At 43.9% G+C, this 26,412-nt stretch overlaps 1 protein-coding gene across 1 annotated transcript in view; it reads right to left on the bottom strand.

Annotated features, from left to right (window-relative positions):
* ARG1 (arginase 1) overlaps nt 1-14,743 on the bottom strand; it is an 18,739-nt gene extending 3,996 nt beyond the window's left edge. Inside the window, exons 1-6 of the mRNA XM_024208255.2 lie at nt 14,599-14,743; nt 7,495-7,567; nt 5,825-5,999; nt 4,177-4,336; nt 3,589-3,683; nt 1,569-1,673 (exon numbers count right to left, since the gene is read on the bottom strand). Coding sequence (XP_024064023.1) covers nt 1,569-1,673; nt 3,589-3,683; nt 4,177-4,336; nt 5,825-5,999; nt 7,495-7,567; nt 14,599-14,658 — 668 coding nt within the window. The 5' untranslated portion in view covers nt 14,659-14,743. The remainder of the gene's footprint in view (nt 1-1,568; nt 1,674-3,588; nt 3,684-4,176; nt 4,337-5,824; nt 6,000-7,494; nt 7,568-14,598) is intronic.
* Between the last annotated feature and the right edge of the window lie 11,669 nt (nt 14,744-26,412).

Genomic DNA, 26,412 nt, shown 5'->3' on the forward strand with positions numbered 1-26,412 from the left:
TTTTTTTTGCTGCTTGGGGCAGCAAAAAAGTTAGAGCCGGCCCTGGTAGGGGGGCTCAGGGCTGGGGGTTGGGGTGCCTACCTGGGGTGGGGGTGGGGCGCTCCCCAGAAGGGCAACAGCAACTCCTCTCCCTCCTAGCTCCACGTGCTGCCTCTGCCTGCAGGCACTACCCCCGCAGCTCCCATTGGCCATGGTTCCCAGCAAATGGGAGCTGCAGAACCGGGACGTGGGGCATAGCGGAGGCAGCACATGGAGCTAGGAACTGGGGTCACTGCTTCCCAGGAGCTGGGTAGGGAGCCTGCTCCAGCCCCCCCGGCACTCCCTGGGCCGCAACTCCACCCCCCCCGCGAGCACCTGTGGAACCCCCCAGGGCCGCAACACCTCCCTCCCACCCCCCGGGCTGCCCTCCTGAGCTGCCCCCCCTTTCCCCAAGTTTTAGTCAGGGGTATATAGTAAAAGTCATGGACAGGTCACAGGCCGTGAATTTTTGTGAATATATCACTAGAGAAAAATGAACAAAATTGAGCTAAATTGATGATGCTGTCACCATTTCCCGATGTGAGACTGTTCTAGTCTTAAAATCTCCCTGCAACGAAGCTTTCCCTGAATTCCGCCTAAAGTTGTGCTGTTTTTTAAATTTAATCCTATCACTCCTTCCTGTTACTACTACCCTCTTTCACTACCCTCAGTAAGACTGTAGGCCCCAAGGATGGAGAGGAATCCCTGCTTGAGCAGGGGAGAGTTCCAACGGTAGCAGCAGATGGGGGAAGCCCTAGCAGCCTAGCTCTGTTTGATCTGTGGGCGGGAAGAACACCCTAGAGCCAGTATGGAGGCACCTATTACTTGTGTTACCGTAGCACCTAGGAGCCCCAGACATGAACCAAACCCCCATAGTGCTAGGCACTGTACAAACAACAAAAAGAGTCCCTGCCATAAAGTACATGGCATGAAGACACTGGAGGCCTCTGGAGTTACCCAGGAGCCTAGACCAGTGCCTGATGACTTCCATTGTACTCATCTAGTGCCAAAGAGAGACTTGGACAAAGTTGTGAGCATCTAGTGGGGCGGATTTGAGTATTCACTTCAAACTTTTAAAATTAGATACCAATTTAAATACCATTAAAATGAACCACTGTGTTTTAAATGTACGTCATACAGGAGAGTTTTGAAGTGATCTTTGACCATAGGATCAACGTACTTAGTGGGTCTCCTGTAACGGTCAGGGCAGAAATTTTGTTTTTCTGATCTTTGGGTTCAGATTGTCAGTACATAAATTGGGCTTGATTTATATGCATGAGTATTTGGCAAAATGTGCCGTGTTCTCTTAGATCTGTTGAACTTTAACACAATCACATAGTCCTATTATATATAGAGGACCTCTTCTCTCACTGCCCTAGAACAATTTTGCTGTACTTTCCTGGCAGGTATCTATTCAGCATCCCTGGAGCGCTCCAGTGACTGACTGGGATCTCAAAATTCTGGGGTGATTTCCTGACCATTTTTGAGCATGGGTTGCAGTGTAATTTTTATCCTGTATAAAAAAAAAATGAAATAGTTTCTTTACTTACTTGGCCAGCAAATAACAAAGTGCTTCTTCCATCACCTTCCGAATCCCAAGTTGATCTATTTCAGTCATCGAATAGTATTTAATACCCAGAGATTTCAGAATACAGCTGAAAGAGACATGGCAGACACATTAACGGCTTATGAATGCAACTAAAAGTACATTGTTTTTTCAGCATTTTGTAAATGTACTGACCTCTGAAATGTTATCTTCCATCTGAGAACTAAGTACAAATATTAAGTAAATTTTACATTTTAATTCTGCTTACAAATTATCAACCAGGTGAATGAATTATAAAGGTAAGAGAGAGGGGTAAAGTATTCTGCTTATATTGAAGTGCTTAATTTTTGAACTTGGGTACCTATGCGTATATATAGGCACCTAATCTATATTGGTTATATTTGAAATATGTATTTAGTTTGGAATTTGGATACCTTAAGTCACCATTTAGATGCCTACAAATCAATATTTAAGTTCTTAAATTTGGATTTAAAACGTATGTATTTATACACGTGCTGGTTTAGGCAAACAGAGGAGGGGACAGGGAGCAATAGCTGGACAGGCAGGAGCAGTTGATCGAAGGTAGTTTTTGACTGGAGAAGCAGATGACTGAAGATGAAAGAACCAGATGGGTGGGTGAGGATAAGAGAGGAGGTAAAGAAAAGCAGGGAAAGCTAAGAGATGATGTAGAGAGGATGGATTGGGCATTAGAGGACAAGGAGGAGACAGACCTGTGAGACAGACTGGAGTGAAAAAGATGAAATGTACAGGGTAGGGGATGGGCAGGAAGGTGAGAGTTCTTGCTGGATTGCATCTTTTCTCTTTGAAGAAATTGGAGAGACTCCTCAGCACAGGAGAGGAGCAGGTATCTGGTTTGAGGAGAGAGCCAAAGGTAAAGAAGATGTGTTGATAGCTGTGGGTGCAGGCTTCATTCAGTTAGCAAAAAGGGGTTGAGCAGTTTGGGAGGAAGTCTTCATAGGCACTGGATTTTCCCCCAACATTTCACTTATGAACGTGAGCAGAGGAATCCGATATGAGAGGAGGGGAGGGAAATCACTTCTGGTGAATTTAGCATGACCTTTTGAGGTGAGGTGATATTTAAAGATAGTGTCTTCTCCCTGCAATTCTTGATTTATATATTGCAGATTTTGTCCATTGGCTGGCTGTCTTTGGGGAAGGTGGGCCTATTTTCTACTTTATTTTCTCCCATCATAGAATCATAGAAATCTAGGGCTGAGGCAGGACCAAGTAAACCTAGACCATCCCTGGTAGGTGTTTGTCTAATCTGTTCTTAAAAATCTCCAAAGACAGGGACTCTATAACCTCCCTTGGAAGCCTATTGTAGTCCTTAACTATCCTTTATACTTAAAGTTTTCCAAATATCTAACCTAAATCTCCCTTGTTGCAGATTAAGCCCATTGCTTCTTGCCCTACCTTCAATAGACAGGGACACCAATAGATCACCATCCTCTTTATAACAGCCATTAATATATTTGAAGATTATTATCAGATCCCCCCTCAGTCTTCTTTTCTCAAGACTAAATAAACACATTTTATTTTTAACACTTCCTTGGAGGCCAGGTTTTCTTAACACTTTTCTCATTTTTGTTGCTCTCCTCTGGACACACTCTGATTTAGCCACATCTTTCCTAAAGTGTGGTGCCCAGAATTGGACACAGTACTCCAGCTGAGGGTTCACCAGGGCCAGGTAGAGCGGGACAATTACCTCCTGTGTCTTACATACAACACTCTGTTAATATACCCCGGAATATTCGACTTCTTCCACAACTGCATCACATTATTGGCTCATATTCAATTTGTGATCCATTCTATCCCGCTTCCCCCCCACCCCCCGATTATTTTCTGCAGTACTGCTGCCTAGCCAGTTGTTTCCAAATCACATCACATTAAGCCTCACACTGGTCAAGGAGGCACCTACTTTGCAGTCTGCAGCAACACCACGCATCCATTTAGGCAAGGGAAATGTGGCTTATGAGCACTACTGAGAGAGGAACTAGACTCACTGTTCAGCATTGTCCACATCTCTTAGTCCAATATACACAATGTCTTCAGCAGACAGGCATGGGGTTATCCACGAGAATCCTGGAACATCAGGCATCTCAGAGGATCAAAAGAGGTTTTATTTTTACTATGTTACACCCACAACAAACAGCCTCATCCTCAAAGTGGGGGAGAGGAGGGGAGAGATTAAGGTTTGACTTCTTAAAAAACCCAAAATGTGAGTGTAGAAAGGTTGGATGGATTGAGAGCAGGCTGAAAATCAAACCTTGCCCGCAAATCAGAGCCATAGGACACTGGGTCCTTGGGGGTCCTCCTTTACCCTGGCTCCGGACCAGGAGCAGAGCTTTGAAGCTCCTGGCTGACCCCAAGGGTTCAGGGCAGGGACTGCCAGACTTCTTGCCCACAGGCGCCATGGGTGATCCACGGGGGAAAAGGGGTCCCAATATGAGGAAATAGGCAGGTGTGTTCCGTTACTAATTCTAAATGTTACAGTAGTAATTGGGGGAGCAGAGGATGAGCAGAACCCACATCTATTTAGGACAAGTTTCCAAGATACTTGCAATGTAAAGAGGTGATGGCAATTGTATTACCTTGTCCTTCAGTTCCTTCAGAAGGAAAGCCACAGGCTGCCCATGCATGTTCCCAGATTCTGATGTCAATGGAGTGTTAATATCAGTGTGGGCGTCAAACCAAATTACACCAAGATCAGGGTGAATGTTTGCATGGCCAGATATGCTTCCAATTGCCAAGCTGAATAGAGAAGAGAGTTGTGCGTAAACACAGGCATTACATGACACAGCACACAACATATGTTCCTTCTCACATCACCATGCTAAACTTATTGTAAAAGCATTTGTTGTTGCAAAACATTCTCTGAGGATGAAAATCTGCAGCCCACTGTGCAGCCAAGGAAGGCTCCTCATGCACTGGAAATGCTATATTTCTTCTGGGTGGGGAGAAGCCAGGAAGAGAGAGGCTGGAAAAGGAAAGGGTGTGGCTTCCTGTGTACTATGGAGTTGAGCTTGGGGTCAGCACTCTCACAGAAGCACAGGGCAAAACGCTGGAACATTGGCAGGAGAATGGCTAGCGAGTTCACATACTGCACAGATGCCCTGGTCCAGAATGGTAATTTGGGCCCTGATCCAGCAAAGCACTCACGCATGTGTAGAACGTCAGTTATCCCCTTCACTTTGCTGGGAGGACTCAAGTGCTTAAAGATGCACACAGTTTGAATAGTCCCAATGAAGTGAATGAGACTCTTTGTTGTTGAGACCTGGCCTGAAGTAATTAACACCTGTGTGGAGGCCTCATTCTTTGGAAGATAGGATTAGGGAGGTAAATGAATCATCAGGCTGAAAACAGGACTTTTGTGCTAAATAAGATAAGTAGATAGGTCAGAAGGCTAAAAAGACAATGAGTGAGCTAGCTAAGATGAGAGGGAGAACACCCAGGGAACTACTAGATAACAAGGGACAAAGTAAATTAGGAGTGTAGAGAATGAGGTAAAGAGGAAGTCTAAAATGGACAGCACGTGGATAGAGCATGCGGTACTGGGATCGGTTCCTACAGATTAACCAATCTGATCCTAAAGTGTGTGATGCAGTGTCTAGTAAATGTAATGAATTGTGTGAATGTGTACAAAGAGAAATAGTTTCTGTATAACTTTGGAGCTGTGAAGTTCCCTGATCAACTCAGCGTAGCATTGCTGTATGCCAAATTACGATACCTGAGTGACGAAATCTAGAGTCGAACTGAGTTCTTGGGAAGCTGAATGAAGCGAGATCTCCAAGGGAATCCCAACACTATTTACATTCTTTAAAGCTACGCTCATGCTTGAGTGCTTTGCTGGATCAGCGCTTTGGTGAACAGCCACATTAACTACCCACCCCTCCCTTACTGGAACTATTTGCACTGCGTTAAATTAGGGACCCAAATCTACATAAAACTCCAAGGTTAACCTCTGCTGGAATGAGGGTTCCTCATACATTTTTTTAAATGCAAACACTGCTGTGTAGGAAACTGCCTTGGCTTGTTTGAATGGCTGATTATTTTTTCTACCAAGCTCTTTAAAGGGGTGTTGGAATGGGGTAAGGCTTTTGATCAGATTTAACAGACAACTGCTAGTCTTGAAACTGAACTGAAAGGACTTAGCTAAAAATGAACTGGCTCTTCATTTGCGTCGTTTGTGCAGCTCTGAAAGCCATTCATGCTTTTATACAGACAAGTATAACAAAGGACCTGTGATCCCCGCCAACTACCAAACAGGTTCTTCCACTCTTCTTCACTTCTGCCACAACGCTGGCTAGCTTCTCGTTTGCTCTCCCAACACTTCTGGGATTTTTTGCATTATGACATGGTCTGTCATTGGGAATGTCATCAAACTGCAAGGCGCCATAATCTTTAACATCACACCCTGTGATTAGCACAGTGGAAGGAAAAAGTTAAAGGTCACAAGGAAGTACATTTTTCATTTAAAATTTCCTGTTCAAAACAATTGAACATTATTGTGTAGCAGGTAATATGGGGTAAATCACGTGTAATTTGTAAACCTATTTTATGTTTGGATGTGTGTTTTTGTTTGCATCTTAATCTATAACTCTGCTTTTCTTCTTTAGCTCCTTATTGAGCAGCTTCTAACCCAACTCACCCATTTGCCTACATTACCATTCTGAAAATCCTGAGGCTGGCGCTTATGCTGCTATTACTAGCATGGCTTCCAGAGGCCTATGTGTAGGAGAGCAAACTTTCACCCTCCTGAGTAGCTAAGAGATGGTCAACAAGGGCAGGTGAGGAAGGAGCTAGCCGCTACCTTAGAGGGAAGGGAGCTCTTGGGGGCAGCAATTGGTGTTTTGTTCTGTGGTTGTACAGCACTTAGCTCAATGGAGTCCTGGTCCTCCAAGGTGCTGCAGGAATACCAATAATAATAATAATTAGTAATGGTGCACTGGTTACGGTGTTGTCCTAGATTTGAGAGTCCCTGGTTCAATTCCCTGCTCTGCTGCAGGCTGCCCGTGTAACCTTAGGCAAGTGACTTCGTTGGTCTGTGCCTGAGTTCCCCTGCTGAAAAATGGGGCTAATAGCACTTCTCTACTTCCCGGGTGCTGTGAGAATAAATACATCCAATAATGTAGAGCACTCAGATACTATGGCAAGGGGGGCCATATAAGTACCAGGTAGGCAGCAGTGTACAAGTACAAGGCAGCGCTCTGTCAGATGAGGAGGCAGTAGCTCATTCAACGCCAAACGAATGTTGGGTTCTGCTACTTCTGCACAGTTCTAAGCCTCCCAGGCACCACTGGGGCTGTGACATAGGAAGCTTCCCTCCACTCCAGAAACGTTTGAAGAACATCTCTCCAGTGGTTTTGAGCTTGGAGGGGTGGGGATGGGAAACATATTTTCAGCTAAGCCTGCTTTTTTCATTCACATACATTTGAAAGGCCAGGCTTGATATATAGTTAGCCCTCCTTTGGCTAGACTTCACGAAATATAAAGTTACACAGTAAGCGACTGGGGGGGAAATCTACTTTTGGACTTACGAAGTGAGGATCTGCTAAGATGACATCACCAGAAATCTAAAATAAGTACACGCTTTTGCTGGCCAAGGGGAGGGGCAGGGTGAATGGGGGCTTCTGGGTCAATTTGCACGGAGAAGGTAAGTGTCTCAAAACACTTAAGGAATCCTCTCGGGTGACAAAAAATTGTGAGCACAAAACTTGTACAGCTTCTGTGATTTTTAGGCACTTTGCAATTTTCTGCAAATTTTCAAACATAGTGTTTTGGTTTTATTTAAACGTTTCAGTCATTTTTTTTCATTAAAGATACCAGAGCATTGCTTGCGTACTTGTTGGTCTGTTTATAATGGATAATGTTAATTGTATTTAAATTTGTGGTTTCCCTTTGAAAAATACCTTGGGCTGTTAGTTTATCAATCAGGCCAGCTTCCTTCACCACTGCCGGCCCTTCTTCCGTTCCTTCCCGTGCCTATTAATAAGAAATATAAGAAGTCAGGCAGATCATGTACCTGAGCAATCATGTTATAGAAAAACCTGTTTTAGAGCAGAATTTACATTAAACAACACATTATGTGCAAATGTGCTGCTCTAAAATAATTTGATTGGAAGAAAAACAAGTATAGCACCTATTCTGTTCTGATGTAAGTACAGGAGGCAAAAATCTACCCAGGAAAGAAATCTGGGTTCCTATCCTACAAACTGATCCATGTTGAAATGAATCAGGCTCTGCATGGGTCCCCCACACGTACCCAGTTGTAGGATTGGGGCTGTAGTTGAAATAGGGCACAGAAAATAAATTGCTGTAATAGATCCATGGGTGCACATAACTGCACCTTAAGGGAGCCCAGGCCCTTGAAAAGTAGTTTACAAGCATCAAGCAAAATCTATTTTGAAAGAAGAAAAAAATCGCCCTTTTTTCTAATTTTTCAGGTAATGGAACATTAGCCATTCTCTGTGTTTGAACAGTTCTATCAGCTAACAAAATTGATCCTTTTCACATCCAACCTGGCCTAGGAATTCTCAAGCATGACCTCTGGTCATTTCAAACAACTGAAAGCAAAAATCATTGTCCTCTTGTATCTGTTTTGTTCTATATGAAATTACTGAAAGCTTCTATCTAAGGGCTTGTCTTCATAGCATGCTACATCGGCGCTGCTGCGATCGATGTAGCAGCGTTGATTTAGCGGGTCTGATGAGGATGTGATAAGATAGGTGAGCGCTCTCCCATGGACATAATTAATCCACTTGAACAAGAGGCAGAAGTTATGTCAATGGGAGAGCGTATCCCGCCAACATAGCACGGTGTAGACACCACGTTAAGTCGATGTAAGTTACGTCACTCGCGGGAGAGGGGTTTACACCCCTGAGCGACGTAACTTTCATCGACTTAAGCGGTAGTTTACATGCAAGAAAAAGAACGATTCTGGATGTAGGGAATGTTAACAATAGAGAACAAACATTCACTACAAGGTTCACAAGAGCATTTATATCCTTTGTAAGGGTAACGGGTTTCTTCTATTGCCTATTACATTGAAAAGGAGATGATCATTTTCTTTATCATTTAAAATAATTATTAGCCAGCTCTGAGACTGGAAATGAACTCATTTTGCCATAGAGAGCAGCTGCTGTATTGCGTCCAGTCTATCTTCCCGATACATGTGTAGCTCACACTGACGTTAATGGGAGTTGAGTTGTTTTAAAGGTAAATTGGCTCCTTTTCAGATCTATAGATAAAGGTTTGTCAGAGGCCGGCTGCTTGGGAAACTTGGCAGCTGGACCGGATGAGGGACGCAGCAGCCTTTGAAGTTTCTCTCCTGGTCCCTCTGAAGTAACCCAGCTTCAGAGGGGAGAATTACATTTCTCTTCAAGCCAAGCTCCAGCACCGAGCTGTGGCTGGGCTGCTTTACAGTTTGACTTTTAATTAAGAAGTTGAAATGGGAACTGACGGACTGGTCCCGAAGTAGTGCTTTAAGTACAAGCTAGGTTTTAAAGCAGCCCAGCTTTCTTTGAAGTACACAGCACAGCTGCACGAGGGAGGAGAGACTGCTGGAGGCCTCAAAGGCACAAAACAGGCAGATTTAAATAGCTCCCGTGTGCCTGGATTCAGCAATGTCCTTTCTGTAGCACTTCGCGGCTAACACCTCTCAGTTCTTTATTATAGAAATAAGTTGGAAGTTTGACACTCCAGATTCAGGGCATCATCATGCAAGGCTCCACTCATGTTTATGAGCTCTACTTATCAGAGCCATCCCCTTGACTTCAATGAAACCATGTGTGCGAATGAGAATTACTTGTATGAGCAAGACTTGCAGCACTCAGTTGTTGGCAGTGGAAAATGAGAACAGAACATGCCAACTAGGATGCGAATTATTGCCAGGAGACAGCTGGATTCAATGGAGAAGTCCAGGTAACCTTAATGAAATATATTATTTTAGTTACAGTAGCACCTACAAGCCCCAGCTAAGAGTAGTTACTTATATTGTCCACATTACTGAAGTATCTGAGCACCTCACAATCTTTAATGTGCTTATCGTCACAACACCCTGAATATAGTAAGACCCAGTCTTTGCCCTCAAGAGTTTACAATCTAAATAGAACAAAAAGTGGGAGAAAAGAAGTATTGTCATGTTACAGATAAGGAACTGAGGCTCAGAAAGATTAAATGACTTGCCCAGGTTACTTAGGAAGTCTGTGGCAGAGCATGACCTGAACCCAGGTCTCCTGAGTACCAGTCCAGTGCCAGAAATACAAAACAAAGTTGTCATTGTTTATTCCTGTCTGTTCTTATCTTTCTACTACAAACTATTTCACAGTGGAAAGAGATGCTTTATCTAACACCAAAATGAGTTTTTGAAACAAACACATTTAAAATGAAGTAGCTAGATTCTAATACCAGTAAATTATGTCATAAGAGAAACAGCCATGCTGAATCAGACCAGTGTTCCATCTACTCCCATATCCTGTCTCCAGGGATAGCTCAGTGGTTTGAGCATTGGCCTGATAAACCCAGGGTTATGAGCTCAATCCTTGAGGGGGCCATTTAGGGATCTGGGGCAAAAACTTGTCTGGGGATTGGTCCTGCTTTGAGCAGTGGGTTGGACTAGATGACCTCCTGAGGTCTCTTCCAACCCTGATATTCTATGATTGATTGGTACCACCTAACTGGGCTAGAAGAGAAATGTAATTTTTCCCCTTTGAAGGTGGAAGATCCTAAAATAGGCAAATATGAAATAACTTGCCCCCACAGAGTAAGTTTCTTTTTAACCGCATCAGTTAGTGGCTTCACTTATGCTCAGAAACAAGAGGGTGTATATAACTTACAAATGTTGAATCCTATCTGATTTTCAAAGGGGCGGAGCATACACAGGGCTGTTGCAGTATATAACTGAGATATTCATACGTGCAAAGGTTAGGAATTTTATTCTCAATGTTGCTTAACAGATTCCACTCCACGCACACTTTAAATTCCTTGCTTGTTATTGGGGATTTTTGGTGTGTTTTTGAGATATGATCATATCTGAAAGTGATCAGCTCCCACTGCTGGAGCCAGATCTTCAAAAGAACTTGGAACATTGGAGGCTGAGCTCTTTTGAAAATCTGGCCCTACATTATACACATTCATTCTGGGACTTGGGATCCCAGAGGCTGCAACTGTTTACACATCACAATATTGTAGGTTAATTAAGAGAAGGGAGAAAGAAAAGCAAGTCCAGCTAACACCCTCAGAGTACAAGCAGCCCAGCCAAAGCAGAACATTATGTATTACATGTTTGTATCAGTCTAGACATTATAATTTTTTGTGATACTTGGGGTAAGTTTTTCTAAGGAATGGATTGCAGAAATGGAATAACTCTCAAAAAGAATAAATGGGCATGTTACTTTAATTAGTGCAGAGGTTCTCAAACTGGGAGTCGGGACCCCTCAGGGGGTCGCGAGGTGATTACATGGGGGGTCGCGAGCTGTCAGCCTCCACCCCAAACACCGCTTTGCCTCCAACATTTATAATGGTGTTAAATATATAAACAAGTGTGTTTAATTTATAAGGGGGGTCGCACTCAGAAGCTTGCTATGTGAAAGGGGTCACCAGTACAATAGTTTGAGAACCACTGAATTAGTGCATGTAGGAGGGGAATGATAGTCTCCACATCTAACTACAAGTCATGCCCTCACCCTCAGGTGCACTTTACAGTTTGGAAATGGAGAGCTGTGACGGTGCACCCCATAAGGCTTTATGGAAATATGCTTTTGAATGTATATATATGACATAACAGGAATATGTTTTATGCTACATATGCCATGTAACATATCTCTGTAAAGGTTATGGTCTACTGAATCTATTCATCCTATTTGTATGCATGTGTCATTTTTGTGTTCAAAGTTATGAATATTGGCTGTGTAGTTGCTTCATTTCTAAGTAGCCTTAGTAAAGCATTTGGTCAGCTTCTTGAGAAAGGAATGTGCAAGTTAAGTTCCCAATCAAGAAACACTTAACGAACAATGAATCTTGGAAGGCTCCAATCCACATAAGTCTACTTGAGGACGTTCAAAGTAGCATGTGAACCATGGCTGCTACCTGTAAGTTCTGAGTCATGCATAGGCATGTGACTTGCCCATGTGACTCCAAAACTCCATCTTGTAGCTGGGATTCTACACAGGAGGAGGGAGGGGTGTCCACTCACAAGAGAAAGTCTATTTAAACCCTGGGGAGACCCCTCCGTTATGTCTTCAGCTGGCTCAAGACATAGCTTCTCCACCCCCAAGATACCTGAAAGAAACTGGAACAAAGGACAGTAACTACAGGGGGTGGGAGTGATTGCTGGACCCAGACTAGAAGGAAATTAGTCTGTAAAATGAAGCTTACTGGAACTCCTCTGAGGGTGAGGTTTTATCTGTATTCAGTCTTCTTACTGTATTAGACATAGACTTGCGTGTTCTATTTTATTTTACTTGGTAATTCACTTTGTTACTACTTGGAACCACTTAAATCCTACTTTCTGTATTTAATAAAATCACGTTTTACTTATTAATTAACCCAGAGTATGTATTAATACCTGGGGGGAGGGGGGGCAAACAGCTGTGCATATCTCTCTATCAGTGTTATAGAGGGCGAACAAGTTATGAGTTTACTCTGTATAAGCTTTATACAGGGTAAAATGGATTTATTTGGGGTTTGGACCCCATTGGTAGTTGAGCATCTGAGTGTTAAAGACAGGAACACTTTTTAAGCTGCTTTCAATTAAGCCTACAGCTGTTAGGGGACGTGGTTCAGACCTGGGTCTGAGTTTGCAGCAGGCTAGTGCAGTGGTTCTCAAACTTTTGTACTGGTGACCCCTTTCACACAGCAAGCCTCTGAATGCGACCCCCCCTTATAAATTAAAAACACATTTTTAAATGCTTAACACCATTATAAATGCTGGAGGCAAAGCGGGGTTTGGGGTGGAGGCTGACAGCTCGCGACCCCCCATGTAATAATCTCGTGACCCCCTGAGGGGTCCCAACCCCCAGTTTGAGAACCCCTGGGCTAGCGGGTCTGGCTCGAACCAGGCAGGGCACTGAAGTCCCAAGCTGCCAGGTCAGGAAAGCAGGGGCACATCAGTTGGCAGTTCCCAAGGGGGTTTCTGTGATCGAATCCGTCACAAGAGTGTAGAAAGAGAGTGTGCTGGTAACAGGAGCAAGCACATGCCAGGCTGGAAAGAGAATCTGTTTCTTTTCCAGCGTGTGTACTTTTGTTTCTGAGACAAAGCTGAACTGGGCTACAGCACAGGGTAATGCTGCTAGCTGAATAAAAAGGGAGTGAAGACCATGCCCTTACAGCTTTGAAGAACCAGCCTTACAGCAGGCTGAAGAGGGCAGGGTTTTTCCTAAGAAAAAGCTCAGCTTGGGGGTGATGCAGTAAGTTTATCTGAAGGAAAGCCTTACAAAAGAGGACCTAATTTTTAAAAGTGTTGAACACCTACAACTGCCATTGATTTTTAGCTGGAGGGGCAGCACCCCGGAAAATAAGGTGACTTAAATTTAGTTTTCTATATAACACTGTTTAGTCATATAGTCATACTGTTTATATAGGAAGACCACCTAGACAGTGGTCTGCTTTGCCACTGGAATGCTTAAAGCTGATCGAGGTAGGAATTTCTAAACAGACTAGGGCTGATTGAAAATTTCCATCAAACCTGACTTTCAATGGAAAATTGCATTTTAGACTAAACAATTTATTTGTTAAAATTATCTGCTTCCCCCTTCCCCCCCCCCCCCCCCCCCCAAAAACTGAATACCAAGACATTTCACTTGTGAAGTGTTGCTGTGGTGCCTCATACTGCTATTCTCATCTGTGGGCCAGGCCCCCAGCTGGACTTCATCTTTCATGATGTACCATGGCACATGATTCCCATGATGCCTCACCCTCCCACCCCTACAACCCCACTGAGGGGAGACTGTGATACATTATGGGAGATGGAGTCTGACCAGGGAGCCTGACTTGTAGAGGAGAACAGGAGCAAGATACATCTGACTTACAACTCACATGAGACAAAATGGCAAAATTTCAGAACTGAAATATTTCAGTTTTTAATTTTTCCTCTGAAAACATTTTTTCCTGCAGAAAAACATTTTCCAACCAGCTTTTTATTCTTTGTATTTGTTTTTGAATAGTATTGCATCACAAAAGTTAATGAGCTAATATTTCTATACCAGTATTCTCTCTTTACTTGTGTATTTATTTCCTATGTCGCTGCCATGAACCTCCTGTCTGTGTGTGTGTGTGTGTGTGGGGAGGAGTTACCATCTTCATAATTAAAGGAGAAAACATCGTTCTTGGAAGCAGATTACATATACGATGGTGGAGGATGTAATCTGGAAGCAAGTATAATCACATCAGAGGCATTGTGTAGGCCGTAACTAATTATTGAAATAAGCATGACTGCACTGATTCAATGTGCTCGGGCAGGTGTATATCCGGAACTCCCCCCTGCAAGATGTCATTAAGATTAGGAGAACTCCCATATTACACAAATAAAGACTGCAAATTTCTAACAATTATAGTGTAATTATGTTTAACCCAACTTTTTGCTCATATTTACAAGGGCAGCATTCGTCCATGAATGAAGACTCTGTTCATGACAAGTGTGCAATATATTAATAAGGGAGTTTTGAGGTCTGCAAAGCTGGTGTGGGGAGAGAGAAAGTTCTCTTGTGCTTCAATTGCTCAAACCAAACAGAATTTAACTGAACTTTTTTGAAATATAACATTTGCACTAAGAACAAAACAAAGCTAAGTGTTGCCTTTGGGACTGACATGGGTGAAAGTGCCTTCTCATCCAGAGCTGTGGAAAACTGTGCTAGACATGTAGCTTACTCGATATTCTTTATGCCCCCCTTTCTAATAAAGAGAACGAGACCAAGAGAAACAAGGAACAAAGGTCACAGACAGTAGTGGCTTCATAATTTCCAGTCTAAAACCCCCTAAACACAAGCACATTTTTAGAAAAATTGGAAACACTCTACCTGTCCTTTTGAAAAAGGAGCCCAGATGATTCCAGCTGAGGTCTTCGGTTTGGCACTCATTCTGGGATCACTCTCGGGGATCTCACCAAAATGAAACAGGTCCCTCCCTTTGGAAGGCAGGCTCTCAATCCTTTCACTGGCTCCCATTTATAACAGAAGGGAGTTATTTACCATTGGGGTGGGAGGGGGGACGTTCTTTTTCTCAACCCACTGAAAAGAGCAATTGCATAAGAACAGCATCAGCAATTGCCACTTTCCTGTCCTTGAGTCTATGAAGAGAATAACCCCATTAACTGTGTATTTTGTATTCATTATTGTTTAATTCTACATAACTATGGCAAGCTTGTTAATTCACAGCGGTTTATGAGTGCCAAGCTTCTAACTCTTTTGCAAGTGTTAAGTAGCACACCTTGCTGTGGTGTGCATGACAGGGCAAGACATGCCTTGGCTATATTGTGAAGTAGAAGGCCTTTATCCTTCAGGAAAGTACACCCTGCTGCAGCCTGTTGCTGTTCTACTATAGCTATAGCTTCTTAATTTTAAATTCAGTGGTTTAAAAGAAACCTTAAAATCCAATTTTTGTGATATTTATGCAACAGCCTTCTAAGTATTAATATATCCTTTTGTAGTAGATGGCTGGATAAGTCTCCATTAAGTGACAGGTTTATAAACGCCTCCCCTGGGCTCCAGTAACTATTATTAAAAAGCCTTTTTAGGTTTTCTGAACCCATTCCCTGCCTCATATCACCCAATCAGTATGATCTGCCCTGTAATAGTGCAGGTCCTGAGCCTTCCTATCTGGAAGGGACAGACAAAACCAGAACATAGTCATAGTTCACATCTCTGCAGTACCTTGAAGATACTTTTGTGCATCAGTGCTAGATATGCACTCCAATGCACACACAGGAGATAGCAAGGGTGTGCCTGCCCACTATGAAATCTAACTCCCCGTCTCTGAAAATAGCTATCTGAGTCCGTTCAGGGTGTAGAGTGTATAGTCCAAATACAATTTTGATGACAGGGGATAAAATCTGAAAGAAACAAAACTTACTCCTTTTGGGGCTTAACAGCCTTATGTGGCTGTCAACAAGTCTAGCAAGTATTAAAACACTGCTGAGTCAGGCAAGCCAGGACCACAAAATTGAGGGCAGGCTTTCGAACAACAGCCAAAGTTTTCAAGTGACTAGTTATTTTTTGGTGCCTCCATTTTTTGAGGCCCCAATCTGAGATACCAGGAAAGAGTCTGATTCTTTTAGCACATTGGTGCGCTGCACTTTCTAAAAATCAGAACTCATCAAGGCGTGTCAAGTTAGGCATCCATTATCACTAGCCACCCACTTCTGAAAATCTTGGCAAGCAACCACTAAGATTTCTAGAGATAAGAGCTATTCACGTCTACAAAGTTCTCTTGATGAAATTTGATTTTTTTAAAAATCTCCCTTAGCCCCACAAAGATGCTAAGTATGGGCACAGTTCCTGTGAGGATAAGAGGCCAGGTTCTGAACTTTTTTCTTCCCTTGTGTTATTCCTGCCCCCTCTCCACATCACTTTCCCCGGAACATTCAGACCAAGCTACTTGTGTGGCTAAATACATATAAAAACAGCTCAGATGTATCTGCTGGGCTGCAGTGGAAGCACTCATAGTAAATGCTTCCTGCATATTGGGGGAGTACATTAAGTGCTGTCATTGCCAGAACTATTTTACCTACAAGGGCAGGGAGGAAAAATCACCAAGAACCTCCATAGGTGAGTGGATGCTGTCCAAATAACATAGTCCCATGGAGTATGTACTTTGTTCCACTCCTTTCCAGCCAAAAGAAGGTTATGTTTTTTGGAGCTGCGGGTTATTAACCTGTCAGATGACAGGGCATGAACTTTTGCAATCTGACCTACGTCAAGTGAGTGGAGCCAGGAAATAAAGTTCAGTCACTTGCAAGCCCTCCTGTGTGTCACCCAATTATTACACTAGTGCAGTGATTTTCAACCTGTTGTCCGCGGACCCCTGGGACTCCTCAGACTATGTCTAAGGGATCCACAAAAGGTTGTCTTTACCATAGAACAGTGGTTTTCAACCTGTATGTCTAAGATTTCCAAAGGAGTCTGCATCTCCATTTGAAATTTTTTAGGGGTCCACAAATGAAAAAAGGTTGAAAACCAGCGCACTAGTGAATCTTGAACCAGCAAGATGATTTTGTTTCCTAGTAACCTGACATAGGTCATGGTTGCCAAATTTATTACAGTCACCGGAATCCAGTGTTTACTGTTACAATACAGCCAACCTAGTATGCCTCATTTTGGGACATTAGACACATCCTTTATAGTAGTTGACAGTGGTAAATTGTAATTACTTTCGCCTATGCTGCTTTTTTTCAGACTTCTTAACAGCTCTCCTGTCTGCCACCCTACTGGGGAAACCAGAACTAGTTAGGTGACTTCAAGGGACCTTGACTGGGATAGTAAGGAATGAAGGCACATTTTCCTGCTTCTCTCAGTTTTCAGGTTTCCATTTCTAGTCACTGGGAGAGGTGTGATGAAGGGACTAAAACTAGAGGGAATAAGCAGAAACCCCCCCACAAAAAATACAAGGAGAAACTTTCCTTGAGGATATCTGTACTTACTGTTCCCTAAATCTGAAGCAGGGAGCGAGACGGGAAGGTCTGGGGAAGGTCTAAGCAGAAGCTCTGCAGTTAAACAGATTGAGGGACAGAGTAGGTTTAGAAATAATGCTGTTTTCCTTGTTTTAATAAGTTCCCTGTTCAGTGTTACAAGAAAGTTGCTCCTCGGTGCTTTACCATTGTCACATGGTATCTTTCCTTCTTCCTGTGTATATCTTGGTTCGTGGGGGAGAGAAAGAACAAACACTTAAAAATGACATGTTAGTTCAATAGAAAGTTTGGCACAATTGACTGTTTATCTAGCACTATTGGTATACCTGGTATTACACAACTGGAGAGCTGTGCCAGAGCAACTATAGGATTCTTGCCCTGATGTCCTGGCATTCTAAGGGCACATGCTGGCATGGTGTAACTTTTTGTCAGAGGATGTTGTGACGGCCAAGACTATAACAGGGTTCAAAAAAGAACTAGATAAATTCATGGAGGAGAGGTCCATCAGTGGCTATTAGCCAGGGTGGGCAGGGATGGTGTCCCTAGCTTCTGTTTGCCAGAAGCTGGGAATGGGCGACAGGGGATGGACCATTTGATGATTACTTGTTCTGTTCATTGCCTCTGGGGTACCTGGCATTGGTCACTGTCAGAGGACAGGATACTGGGCTAGATGGACCTTTGGTCTGACCCAGTATGGCCGTTTTTATGGTTGGCCTTGGGAGCCCAGTGTTCCTTCATAGGGGAGGGAGATGTTGGTTTGGAATAAAACAGGGTGTATATGTGTCATGCAATGGTGATATTTGTAGAGTCATACTTTAATAACTACTGCTGGGTGTGGAGCTCATTTGAAAATCGGATCATTACTGTATTTGCATGGGTTTTTATCAGCTTGTGTATGTCTGAAGGATATGCAGACAAATGGGCTTGGACTTGCAAGTGGCTGTGGTGCACATTCATAGATTTGAGAACCTAATTTATGGAACCTAACAATGGAAAGTTATTCTATTACTAATTATTTTTCCATATAAATTTTTGCATTAAATCTTTGTTCTGCAGTGTCACCATTTTCTACAATGCTGGAAATTGCATTTGCTGGGAAGGATACCATTTTAATTTTATTATCTGAATAAAACAAAATAGTCCCTGGTCATTTCCAGTCCATCCCACATTCCCTATCAGCTCTTTTATGATGTGGTTAGAGTTCTCATACTGTGGAGTCAAAGCTGTATAGACGTGAACTAGAAAAGACAGCTTTTGAACTTTCAGTAGAACCTAATGGGTCTTTTTGAGAAGAGAGTTTGGGCAAGAGTATGGGCAAACCCTATAATGAATATTGTACTTACTGCTATTTTTGAGTATTCTATCTGTTTTTCATATCTGATACTAAGAACACTAGTGAATGTAAAGGATTCTTACCTTTATTTTTTGTTATCCAAAAATATGCTTTCTAGAGTGAAAGAAATCTCTTAGACTTGGGGTATACCTATTACAATATCTCTAATGCTGGATGTTCAAGTTTCTGGTTAATTTTGAGCCTACTAAAACATTGTGGGTTCAAAGTTTCAAAAACAGAACTTGAAGCTCTGGAGACTTATTGGTCCTACAATTATCATTATTTATTTATCTATATTAGTACAACACCTATGAGCCACAGTCATGAAACAGAACCTCATTGTGCTAGGTGCTGTACAAATACAGAATGAAAAGATGGTCCCTGCCCAGATAATTTACCATCTAAGTATAAAACAAAAGAAGGATGTTGACAGATAGGGGAGGAAAAGGAAACAATGAGACAGTATTGTCAACAAGATAGGCAGTGGTTTCGGCACATCAGCAGCCTAACTATTGTCAGGATTTTTGTAGGCGTCATGCCAGAGTTTTAAGGATGGATTTAAAGATGGAAAATTGAGGAGCTTTGTGGATGGTTACTGGGATCTCCTCCCAACCACAATGGGGCAAAGATACCTCATAATTCAATGAACTACCCAACTGGGAACCACAAGAACAGGTTCCCCTGTTTTACTATGGGCATCTCTTTAAGATGTTGGTCCTTGCCTTTAAAAAGGGAAAAGAAGAAAACACCATAATCAAGAAAATCACAAGGCTGTTCATTAGCAGCGTCCATTTTATTATGAAGTATTTTCTGAGGAGATGCTAAAAAGGTCATTTAATGGCCCCAAAATGCAGTAAAAATATATTCATTGGACAGCTTTGATAAAGTGCAAATTTTTATAGTGGTTTTTTTTACAGTTTTTCTTCTTTTGAATAAGTTCTCGTTCAGCACTTTCCACTCGTTTCCAGACTCCTAGCCAAACAAGTGCATAGGATATATTCAACGCACAAGGCACTGCCTCTATTTAATTTTCCTTTCCATAACTGCCTGTGAGATGCGCTGTCACATGAAGCTTGGCAATAGTCCAACCTCAAGGTATACAAAGTGATTTGTCAATTCTGTTGACAGTGCATTCACCTCTCTCTGTCTCCTATACCGATTGTGTCATTGCTTTTGTCTTCAAAATACCCACTATGACTTTTCCTTTTAATTCTTTTTTCTTTTGGTGTGTGAAATCAGTATCAACAAAAAATCAGTAATGCTGGAGAGTACAGGTAGAGCCTGAGCAGTAGTAGTGCAAGTTTCTCCATGGAATCCTGCCAATACATCTTCATCTAGGTGCTATCCACACTAGAAAAATGTGTAACCATATTTAATATGTCCAAGCTGTAGTGTAGAGAGGATACAGCTATTTTTAATACGGTAATATTCTTCTCTACGTGTTAAAACGCTACAACAACCCTTGGTGCTGCACTCATTCTATGAGCCTACTAAGTAGTTCAAATTATTCTATCATAGATAGGGCCTAGAATGTATAGGGTTATTCAAACTCCATGCTTATTCAAAATGAGTTCCAAATGTCATTGAAGCCAATGGGTGTCTTTCCACTGACTTCAGTTGGCTTTGGTCAGGATCTCAATCTTTGGCCAGTCTGAGACTCCCAAAACATGTACCAATTGTGGTGGTTTCTATGATGGGGCCATCTGTCCACCAAGCAGCCATAAGGTATGCATTGACCTGAAGCAGGGAGCACAACATAGACACTGTCTAAAATTTCGTAGCTGTCTTGTAAATAAATCAGTGCATGTATGTATATGTTTAAAGAGGAAAGGGTGGGGAAATGAGTCTGGGGTGTTCAGCTCACTTGACAGCTTGTCACAGGATAGGAAAAGAAAAGTAAATATAAGGCAGCTGCTTGTATGAATTAAAAATTGAGACTACATTTTGATTTATACGCAACAAGTCTAGGATTGCCTAAAATGTCAAGGAAACAATGCTGTCAGGGAAAGCCGGGTCTTGTGAAATGGATGTGACTCCATAAAAACCCAATTTCTAGGCTTCATTGGCAAGCTATATTTCACTTGAGCAAGTGACAAGTTGACAGGTGTGTTTTAAAAAACATTTTCAACTCACCTAATAAATTATAAACTGAATCTAGCGAATGGCATATTTCCTCTGATGTGACACAAATCCAAAACAGAGGTTTAGTGGTGGTGTTAGTTTACATAAAGGGCTTTGCAGAGATCACTGGTGTTGGCTGTCTCTCTGTCTGCATTTAGATAACCTGAAAGACAGCCCAGTATGACAGCATAACAAACTATAGGGATTAAATGTTGTAGATTTGGCGAGGGGGGTATTTATTAAAAATCCACTTCCTGCCTTCAGCCTGACAAATAGAGAGGAAGGGTGATCCAGTGGTTAAGACACCAGCCCAGGACTTGGGAGACCCAGATTCAATTCACTGGGGTGATCTTAGGCAAGTCACTTAGTGTGTCTCTGTGCCTCAGTTCCTCATCTGTAAAAATGGGAATGACAGCATTGCCCTGCATCACAGAGATGTTGTGAGGATAAATACATTAGGGGTTATGAGCTACTCAGATATGACAAGCCATATAAGTACCTTAAATAGAAGGAAAGATCCTAAACCAATCTGTTAGAATCATAGAATATTAGGGTTGGAAGAGACCTCAGGAGGTCATCTAGTCCAATCCCCTTGCCAAAAGCAGGACCAATCCCCAACTATATCATCCCAGCCAGGGCTTTGTCAAGCTGGGACTTAAAATCCTCTAAAGATGGAGATTCCATCACCTCCCGAGGTAACCCATTCCAGTGCTTCACCACCCTCCTAGTGAAATACTGTTTCCTAATATCCAACCTAGACCTCCCCCGCTGCAACTTGAGACCATTGTTTCTTGTTCTGTCATCTGCCACCACTAAGAACAGCCAAGCTCCATCCTCTTTGGAACCCCCCTTCAGGTAGTTGAAGGCTGCAATCAAATTCCCCCTCACTTTTCTTTTCTGCAGATGAAATAACCCCAGTTCCCTTAGCCTCTCCTTGTAAGTCATGTGCCCCAGCCCACAATCATTGTCATTGCCCTCCGCTGGACTCTCTCCAATTTGTCCATATCCCTTCTGTATTGGGGGGGACCAAAACTGGACACAATACTCCAGGTGTGGCCTCACCAGTGCTGAATAGAGGGGAATAATCACTTACCTTGATCTGCTGGCAATGCTCCTACTAATACAGCCCAATATGCCATTGGCCTTCTTGGCAACAAGGGCACACTGCTGACTCATATCCAGCTTCTGCTCCACTGTAATCCCCAGGTCCTTTTCTGCAGAACTGCTACTTAGCCAGTCGGTCCCCAGTCTGTAGCGGTGCATGGGATTCGTCCTTCCTACATGCAGGACTCCGCACTTGTCCTTGTTGAACCTCATCAGATTTCTTTTGGTCCAATCCTCCAATTTTTCTAGGTCACTCTGGACCCTATCCATACCCTCCAGCGTATCTACCTCTCCCTCCAGCTTAGCGTCATCTGTGAACTTGCTGAGGGTGCAATTAATCCCATCATCCAGATCATTAATAAAGATGTTGAACAAAACCGGCCCCAGGACCAACCCCTGGGGCACTCAGGTTGATACTGGCTGCCAACTAGACATTGAGCCGTTGATCACTACCTGTTGAGCCTGACAATCTAGCCAGCTTTCTATCCACCTTATAGTCCATTCATCCAATCTATACTTTTTTTACTTGCTTGCAAGAATACTGTGGGAGACGATATCAAAAGCTTTGCTAAAGTCAAGATATATCACATCCACTGTTTTACCCATATCCACAGAGCCCCTCACTGGCCACAGTATATTAATGACATCTGCTTCTGCTACTGAATGAGATACAGCTAGCCAGTTTTTCTTCAGCAGTGTATCAAATAGTAACAGTAGCTATCTCATAGAGCTGGAAGGGACCCTGAAAGGTCATTGAGTCCAGCCCCCTGCCTTCACTAGCAGGACCAAGTACTGATTTTGTCCCAGATCCCTAAGTGGCCCCCTCAAGGATTGAACTCACAGCCCTAGGTTTAGCAGGCCAATGCTCAAACCACGGAGCTATCCCTCCCCCTGCCTTAAATTAATTTAATAATACAGAAGCAACTATGCTGGGGTAGCAGATCCACTCCCCACCAAGAGGTAAGGGTGCTCAGTCTTTAGTGCCTGCTCCTTCTAACATTTGGTAAAGTTGGGTGTAGGAAACACCTGTGATTATTCTTCCTATCAGTTTTTTTGGGCCATTTCCAGATTGAGCATTTCTATGATTAGATTTGTCTGCTTCTGGCAGCTCTTTAGCTGGTTAAGGCTGGCAGGTGATATACAGAGTAGTCTGTGTAATAACTATGAAGTTAGAGTCCCAGTTTTTGGTGCTAAACCACCTGCCTAGGCACCCTCGCTCCTCAGGGTGTTTCTGCAGTGAGTCTGCACACTGCTGATCAAAATAGATGTAACCAGCTGCTGGATCCTAAGTAGAATTTCTCTTTTGTGCTTCACTGCAGAAGACAGCTGAAGACCACGCAAGTACAGAGCAGTTCGGGTCCATGAAAGTGAAAATTGTTTTTCTGTAGAATATAATTTCTCTGATGCCCTTCATATTTAACCCAAAGCACCCAAAACTAGAGAACAGCAGTGCAGATTCTCAGAGCTTCATTGTGCCTTAAAGATATAGCTCTGTGTTGAAGGCTGAATTGCACCCCAAAATTGTCTGGGCAGCATAGTTCACTATTTGTTCCTTTGCCCACTTCCTAGCCAGGGAATAAGAGCCCCAGGCAGAGCACACTTAGAGTCTGACTGGCTCTGCCTGAGCCTAGGGTAATGAATCCCCTCCCACCACACAACTGCCCAGGACAGTCTAGGAAAGTGCAGAAAGGAGAAACTGAGACCCAACAATTAGTTACCACTCCCTAATTCTCTGCCGCAGCCCTGACTCAGGCCTGGTCTACACTAGGAGTTTATGTCAAATTTAACACCGTTACATCGAATTAACTCTGCACCCGTCCACCACGAAGCTATTTAGTTCGACATAGAGGTCTCTTAAATTCGACTTCTGTACTCCTCCCCAACGAGGGGAGTAGCGCTAAATTCGACATGGCCATGTCAAATTAGGCTAGGTGTGGATGGAAATCGACGGTAATAGCTCCGGGAGCTATCCCACAGTGCACCACTCTGTTGACGCTCTGGACAGCAGTCCAAGCTCGGATGCTCTGACCAGCCACACAGGAAAAGCCCTGGGAAAATTTGAATTCTTTTTCCTGTCTGGGCAGTTTGAATCTCATTTCCTGTTTGGACATCGTGGCAAGCTCAGCAGCACTGGCAATGATGCAGAGCTCTCCAGCAGAGGTGACCATGCAATCGCAGAATAGAAAGAGGGCCCCGGCATGGACTGATCGGGAAGTCTTGGATCTGATCGCTGTGTGGGGCGATGAGTCCGTGCTTTCCGAGCTGCGATCGAAAAGACGGAATGCAAAGATCTACAAGAAGATCTCTAAAGCCATGGCAGAGAGAGGATACAGCCGGGATGCAACGCAGTGCTGCGTGAAAATCAAGGAGCTGAGACAAGGCTACCAGAAGATCAAAGAGGCAAACGGACGCTCCGGATCCCAGCCCCAGACATCCCGTCTCTACGAGGCACTGCATTAGATCCTAGGTGCAGCCGCCACCACTACCCAACCACTGACCGTGGACTCTGAGGATGGGATATTGTCGACGGCCGGTTCCTCGGACATGTTAGCGGACGGGGAAGATGAGGAAAGAGATGAGGAGGACGAGGCAGTCGACAGCGCTTACAACGCTGATTTCCCCGACAGCCAGGATCTCTTCATCACCCTTACAGAGATCCCCTACCAACCGTCCCCAGGCATTAACCCGGACACAGAATCAGGGGAAGGATCAGTCATTAAGTGTTTTAAACATGTAAACATTTATTTTTAACAGAACAGGAATATTAACAATATTAACAATGGGTTTTTCATTATTAGTTTGCCCTAGGTGCTTAACGTTTCAGTCCTTGGCAGTGCAACTACTGAAAAAAATCTAACAATGTCCGGTTTAGCATGATTGTTGTGCCCTAGGCACTCTACTGTTTAGTCCCTGCCAGTGCAGCTACAGTAAAATCCGGTCTATATGTCCGGGGATAGAGCAGAAATCCTCCTGGGACATCTCCACGAAGCTCTCCTGGAGGTAATTGGAAAGCCTTTGCATCAGGTTCCTGGGGAGAGCGGCCTTATTGGGTCCTCCGTGGTACGAAACGTTTCCGCGCCAGGAGACAATCAAGTACTCGGGTATCATTGCCTTGCAGAGCATGGCGGCATACGGCCCTGGTCTTTGCAGGCTTTCCCGAAGCATCCGTTCTTTCTCCGTCTCTGAAATCCTCATCAGAGTGATGTCGCTCATGGTGACCTGCTTTGAATTAGGTAGGGGAATGTTAGTATTGGGACTGCTTGCCTGTTCCTTTACAGAACTGTAACCGGCGGTTTAGAGCCACGCGGTGGAGGCGGGAGAGGAGCAGCATACAGGGATCTTTCCCTGGGACAGCCGCGAGGGGGTGGGACAGGGGCAGAGTTCATGCTTGCAGAATTGCTGGCAGCAGGGACTGGCATTGCTTTGAACATGAAAGGAGGCCAGTGCTATTATTAAAGTTTTAAGCAGCCACAAGTCTACGGCTTACCATGTCAGTCTGTTACCCAAATTCCGCTGTCCTGTCCCGCTTGTCTGATCTGCACTGCAAGACCCCAGGCACTGAATGCGAAGGCCGAAAATTCAACCTTGTCCTGAGTGCGCATGTGATAGGTGCTGTGCATGGTCTTGTTCACAGAGAAAGATTATGTTCTTTGTTCACCCAAAAATTTATCTTTCTGAGGAATTCACTCCCTTTTTCCCATCCCAACCTCCCCTGGCATCACACATCTAGAGGCTAGCGCAGATTAGGCGTAGGAAGAAGAGGACACGGGAGGACATGTTCTCGGAACTTATGGGCTGCTCCCGAGCCCAGGCAGCCCAGCAGACCCAGTGGAGGGAGAACTTGTCCCAAATGCACCGATCACACATGGAACGGGAGGAGAGGTGGCGGCAGGAAGACCAGCAGGCGACTCAAACGCTGCTTGGACTAATGAGGGAGCAAACGGACACGCTCCGCCGCCTTGTGGATGTTCTGCAGGAACGGAGGCAGGAGGACAGAGCCCCGCTGCAGTCTATCTCTAACCGCCCTCCCCGCCACAAAGTCCCATACCCCCCTCACCCAAAGTCCAAAGAAGGAGGGGCGGCAGAGTCCGTGAAAACTCTCACTCCACCCCTGCAGACTGCTCAAGTACCAGAAGGCTCTCATTCCCCAAAATTTGATAAGTCCTTTCCTTCCCGCCTCACCCAAGCCCCCGTCCCAGTTTCATCCCCCAGTTTCATGTGTAGTTGCTAATAAAAAATACGTTTCTGTTAATTACTGTTTCCATCATGTTCTTTTAGAGGAGAGTCTGTTTGAAGGGGGGGAAGGGGGTTGGTAATTGGACAGGACAGTCACCTTTACCAGGGTACAGACGCGGGGGCAGGTTCAGCAGCAGGGCACACACACATTGCAGTCACTAGTTACCCTGGTCAGTCTGGGAGGTGGTTTTCATGTTCTGTGGGGGCGGGGGAGGGCGGTTAGAGATCTTATGCAGCGGTCCTTATCCTGGATCACAGAGCCACGCAGCAGGGGATCTGTAACCGTCCTCCCCCTGCCACAAAGTCACATAGCCCCCACACACAGAGTCCCGAACAGGAGGAGTGGCAGGCTCTGTTGAAACAACCAGTCCACCACTGCGGAGCCTGTCATTCCTGGAGTTTAGAAGCGTCCTT

Source organism: Terrapene carolina, unplaced genomic scaffold, assembly GCF_002925995.2.
Source record: "Terrapene carolina triunguis isolate 2854851 unplaced genomic scaffold, T_m_triunguis-2.0 Scaffold85, whole genome shotgun sequence".
Taxonomy (NCBI): Eukaryota; Metazoa; Chordata; order Testudines; family Emydidae; genus Terrapene; species Terrapene triunguis.